This window comes from Alnus glutinosa, chromosome 8 (assembly GCF_958979055.1).
Source record: "Alnus glutinosa chromosome 8, dhAlnGlut1.1, whole genome shotgun sequence".
In the NCBI taxonomy this organism is placed as follows: domain Eukaryota; kingdom Viridiplantae; phylum Streptophyta; class Magnoliopsida; order Fagales; family Betulaceae; genus Alnus; species Alnus glutinosa.
This window is the reverse complement of record NC_084893.1, coordinates 18,024,873-18,030,872: the sequence shown is the minus strand read 5'-3', so window position 1 is coordinate 18,030,872 and position 6,000 is coordinate 18,024,873. Positions and strand designations below refer to the sequence as shown.

Sequence of the window (6,000 nt, the reverse complement as noted above, 5' to 3'; positions counted from 1 at the left end):
TGTATCAGATGAGGGTGGCTAGGCCCTAGTACTGAATAAGGTTTGACTTTTGACTAATCTTTCACTGATTTTCTCTCTTGTCTAGAAAACTTGGTTGCTTTTTGTCATATCAGTGAAAGTCATACCTTATGGGAAAAGTCTTCACACACACACACGCATTGCATGAGTTGAGTAAACTATTTAAAATTTCTATCTACAGGGAAATTTGTGCTTATTGAATACTTAACTCTCATTTATATCTTTGCATATTTTTGCAATGCTATTTGACTGTTTTATCAGTTGATTATACATGCGTGTTTTGAAGCTAACTCTTGGAAAAATATTTTTCTGCAAAATTTTCCTAAAGTTTCAGATTTTCAGTGTGAAGTGTTCGGACGGATCTATTCTTACGTCCAGATGAGAGCAGTCTTGCCATATGCTGACCTAGCAGTTGCCATCCGGACAGTTAAGTGACACGTCCGAACAGGATCTCTATAGGTTTAAGACTTGCTTCTCTTTCTCTGCCATACACACATCTCTGCATTTTTATCATGTCATGTTGTGTGTTTTTCTCATGGATTTCTCCAGTGATTTTGGCATTCTTTGCACATCTCTTCTCATCCCATGATCTTCATTGTGTCTTCCGTTATTCTTTTAAGTTTTTGTGCTTTAAGAATATTGGAATATTTGTTGGGATATTCTTTTGAGATAGGGTGTATGAAAATCCTTTTCTGTCTGTGTGTTGGGCTGATCTTGATATATTTATGCCTTATGAGTAGCTGCATTGCTTATATTTCTCTTTGGTATCCATTTGACAGCCTTCCTAAATACCACATTATTTTTGGAACTAACAGGATCTAATGGTATTTTTGGAGATATTTATGATTGGTTTTGGTTCAGGAATACGACATCCAGCAGCTCCCAGTATAGTGTTTGACAGATGCATCCTTTGAAAAATTAATTTTGTTTGAAGTCATGTGTCCAAAATTTTCAAGGGTCTCAGGATTTAAGATAAGCTTTTTCCCCCCAGCTCATGCAGAGCCTTCCGTAGCATTCCCTCAGATTCTGCATCAGTCAGAGGTTCAGTGGTGAATCTCCTCAGTTATCTTTGCAGACCAGTTGCTTAGAGGATGTCAATCTATGGTTAACTAGTTTTAGGCTTTGCAAAATCAAGAGATTGAAGATTTTTCAGTCCATGGTTCCCGGCTTCCAGAGCTAGAAGCCGAAGTAGTACAAATCCAGCTTTTACCGATTTCTCTCCATTACTTGATTTCAATGGATCAACAGGATTTGGTACTTGGAGGATTTCTGTTCCTCTCTTTTGGGCCACTTGCAAACTTCTCTCTATTTTCCTATTGTTTTGTATTTTAGAATGTTTTTTGTCGTGGATATTATTACTCTGTTTACCCTTGTACTTCTGAGACATTGAGGGGGAGTAATTGTTGTGTGGTTTTTCTCATTACTCTGTTTTACCCTTTGCCCCTTTGTGACAAAAAGGGGGAATAATTTTTGATTTGGACCGGGATTGTATTTTTAACCGGTGAAGTGATTTTTGTCCTAAAATGGCCAAAGGGGGAGTTTGTTAGTTTTTGTGTTGGCTGCATTCTGTTGGACAAAATCACTTATATGTAATGTTGCTGCTTTCACAGGGATGCTGCTTTATCCAGAGTCTACTCTTCAGCTATGTTCTTCAAGAAGTTTCTGTGAAGTTTTCAAGGAAGTTTATTTCGGTTCCCTGTCAGCCGTCCAGACGACGTGTCATACCGTCCGGACGCACATCAGTCTAAAGCATCATCCGTCCGGACGGCAAGAACTTCCTGTCTAGACCTGCCCATCAATGTCTAGAAGCTTCGAACAGTTCAAGGTTGCATCTGTTCGGACATAATGGCAAATCGTTCAGATGCTCTTCAGCGTTCGAGAAGATCCCAGTGTTCCAGTGCATCCATCCGGACGACATGGTTATACCTTCTGGACGCCATTCAGTGTTTGACAAGCATTAGGGTTTTTTACTCAAAACACAGTTATGGGAAGACAACTGTAACTATCTGGACGATGTGTGATCCAGTCCGGACGATATCCTCTATAAGGCAAGACGTGCATACAAAGTTCGATCGTCCATACGTCAGTCTTCATGGTCCGGACGATCAAGCTTCATATATGGAAATTGCTTGAACCAGTTCAACCGTCCGAACATCACCTTTCAGGGTCTGGACGTTCAAAGCCTTATTATGGTAATTACATGCAGCCGAAGTGCAACCGTCCGGACGCGGCCTTGTTATGGAAGCTTTCAGTGCTATTTTGGAAAGGCCGTTGCAGTTGACCGTTCGGACGCTCGGTCAAGCTGTCCGGACACCCTCTGGTATTTCGGTCATAACATTTTTCTCAAATATCGGATTGGGACGAAATTGGCGTCGTTGGAAAGTTTAGAAAAAATGCAGTAAATTGAGCATCCGGACGGCCAATAGAAGCGTCTGTACTGAAACATCTGGCGTCCGGACGGCCCTGCAAAAATTTTAGAGTTACTTTTCGGACAAGGAAAAAGTTGCCTATCCGGACGGCCAAGGCTCCCGTACGGACGCGCGTGACACAAACTCCGTTTTTTACTCAAATTAGGGCTTCTAAACCCTATAAATAAGGGGTTTTAGGCATGCATTCAACATATAATTCGGTGGTGAATTCCTTATAGCTTAGAGAGGGTGTTTAGGGAGATATTGAAGATCTACTAGCTCTCTAGCTTTTGCCAGTGTGTGATTTGATCAGCTGTGAAGTCTATCTTAGGGGTTGGCCATAAGGTAAAGGATTCCGTTGAAGACGCCTTCAGGTAGGAGACCTGGTTGGGAGGCGTTCGTGTTGGGTTACACGTTAGAGAGCAAGGTACGACCACTGCATCAGGGGTATGTGAGTGTTACTACTTTGTATCTAGTCTTGTCTTCTGAATAGTGGATATCCTGGGTTTGGTGCCCCGGAGTGGTTTTTCTCTTAATTGAGTTTCCACTTCGTCAACAAAACATTTGTCTCCTTTAATTCCGCATTTAATATTTTGTTGCACACTGCTCACACATACTTGTTAAAATTGGAAGTCTAATAATTTTTCAATTACTTACGCCTTTTTGTAAAAAGCGGGTCGTTACAGTATGGTATCAGAGTAGTTTGCTCTGAGTGCCTTAAAGACCGACCCTTAGAAGTTTAGGAGTGACAAGAGCTTTAAAATAAAAAATTATCTTTGTTTGAAATTATAAATAATCTACTAATTCAACATGTGTGATAGTTGATTAATGAAGAAAAAATGTAATAATACCCTAAGGATAAAATTGTTAAACTTACCTTCTTTGAAGTATATGTGATAAATACTGATGTGAATTCTTTTAGATTCTATCAGTGCAAATTTATGATGTATATAGATAATAAATGTTTTGGTGACAGCATCATGCCTCCTAGACACTGACCTCCATGCGATCTCAATCATGAGACAGATCATCGCGATGATGAGGGTGGAGAGTTTAAACCCTGCCTCCGCCTCCGCCTCCACCTCCACCATTTCATGATGGAAACCATCCTGTTTTGGCATAATTCATGGCTAAAACTACTAGGTAGTTCGCCGAAGCGGTTTCAAGAATTCCACGGCCTATAGAACAAGTCGAACACCTAGGGTGCTCCATTCGAGATTTCTCAAGCCACCGCTTCCGATCATTTGATGGTAATGATGGACCCAACGCAGCGGAAGCATGGCTTACAGAGATCGATATGCTATTTGACACCCTCGACTACACTGATGAACAGAAAGTACGGTATATCACACTGAATCTAACAGGCGAAGCCGGACGATGGTGGAGTTCAAAAAAGATATTACTATCGGGGACCGAGAAACGAAACCATTATTACTTGGGAAATGTTCCAGACATAATATAATAGGTGCTTTTTCCCAAGGGCTCAGAGGCAGCTTCGGGCTATCAAATTCCAGAACCTTGTTCAGGGCAGCATGTCCATGGAACAATATTCTACGAGGTTCATGGAGTTAGCTAGGTTTGCCCTCACTCTAATTCCAGATTAAGAATCTAAGGTGGAGCGGTTTGAGAATGGCCTGATCCCTCAAGTCAAGGAACGAGTTCTTTGTCATGAAATTAAAGATTATGCTAGACTGGTGAATCAGCAGCAGCCTACGACATGAAGAAGCGGTCAAAGCAACAGACCTCATACCCTACAAAGAGGTCAGCAATGGGAAGCGGCTCTAGGCCCTCTGTAGGGAAGAGCTTTCCACCTGTACGTAGAAATCAGACGACCCCCTGCACTAAATGTGGTAAGTTGCATGGAGGAGACTGTCGATCGGGAAACTCGAGTTGTTTCAAAAGCGGGAAAACCGGACACTTCATCAGAGATTGCCCTATGAACACTGCCGGAGGATCAAGGCCACAAGGAGGAGGATCTCAGCAACAATACCCTGCTCAAGCTCGGGTATATTCACTTACACCTGGAGGAGTCGATGATGAAGAAGGATTTGCAGATGTAGTGACAAGTACTGTCCCTTTGTTCGGTAGTCTAGCATGCACTCTTTTTGATTCTGGAGCTATGCAGTCGTTCATATCATCCACATATGTTAAGCTTTGCGGTATTAACACCCAACCCTTAGAACAAAACATAAATGTGATTACTCCTGCTAGTGATGTGATAAGAAGTCAGTAAAAGATTGCCCAATAATTATAGGGAAGAGGACTTTACCTGCAAACTTAGTTGTGTTCCAAATGCTAGTGATGAGTGCCAAATATTGTGTATTTGGACCCCTTGATTTACATTAGTTAGACCTTTAGCCTTGTTATTTTCTGATGCTTTGGTTAGTTTTTGTGTTTTTATGTGTTGTAGGTCAATAAGTGAGGAATGGAAAAATTCATGTGGAATTGCCCGAAGTTGATCGATCGACTTTTATTCGATCGATCGAAAATTCCCAGAACTTACTTTTACAGAAGCGCGCCAGAACACCTAATCAGGAGCTTCTCCATGACAAAAAGCAGTTCTGCCTCTGATTTTCGCAGCAGAACACGTTGGTTTCATGACCTTGGTTGTCTCTAGCAAGAGAGGAACCCTAGAGGGGGTTAGAGGAGTCATTTTACATGGGTTTCTAGCCCTAATTTCCTTCTATAAAAGCCATAGCCATGCCTCCTTGTTGGGGAGTTCAGAGAACAGTAGATAGGTTTAATTTCGTGCATTTTGTAGTGTATTCCAGTAGCTTTTGTTCTTAGACACTTTCTCTTTGTAAAGCTTTTCTTTTATTTCCATGGTTGTTCTTCATTTTCTTGTGGTATTCTTAGTCATGGAAGGCTAGTAACCTCAACTAAGGTTAAGGATGAAACCTTTCCATTGATGACACTCATACTCTTGTTATACTACTTGCACATTTAATGATATATCATATTTGTTGTTCAAGTTCCATTCATTTAAATGCTTTATCTTTTGCAATGAATGTGGTTGATGGTAGATATAGGACATTTAATGTGTTTCAACCGATGGATACATTGTTTTATCGGTTTGAATGATGATATCCATTGTGATTTGTTCACTAAATGGATAAATTGGATGATTTGATTTCAAATGGGTACTCTTTGTGATTTATCTTTGAGTTGGATTCATTTAATGGTTCTAGAGTATGTGGTTGAGAAACTTGAATGACACCTTAAGCTTAATGTTCTTTGGGTGTTCAAGTGGAAACCAATAGTGTAAGTTGTTGGATTTAGTTTGGTAGATTCCTTAGCCTTAGTTTCTTTTAATTTGCATATTTCAGTTCATCTCTTTTATTTAGTCTTTTGCTCTTGAATCAATCCTCAAACCTTTGGTACTAGGTTAAAATGAGGTTGATTAAACAAGACACCAATATTTGACCATTTCCCTGTGGATTCGACCTCGCACTTGCACACACTATATTGCAAACGATTCGTGCGCTTGCGAGTACTCATTAAAACACACATCAGCTAGGATTTGATATCATTCTAGGAATGGATTGGTTGTCAAAATATTATGCTAGTATTGATT

The 6,000-nt window shown here is 40.5% G+C and overlaps 1 protein-coding gene across 1 annotated transcript; it reads left to right on the top strand.

The window, feature by feature from the left end:
- The first annotated feature begins 4,143 nt into the window (after nt 1-4,143).
- Nucleotides 4,144-4,659, top strand: LOC133876175 (uncharacterized). Its single transcript, XM_062314461.1, has one exon. The coding sequence runs from the start codon at nt 4,144-4,146 to the stop codon at nt 4,657-4,659; it is 516 nt and encodes a 171-aa protein (XP_062170445.1).
- The last annotated feature ends 1,341 nt before the right edge of the window (nt 4,660-6,000 follow it).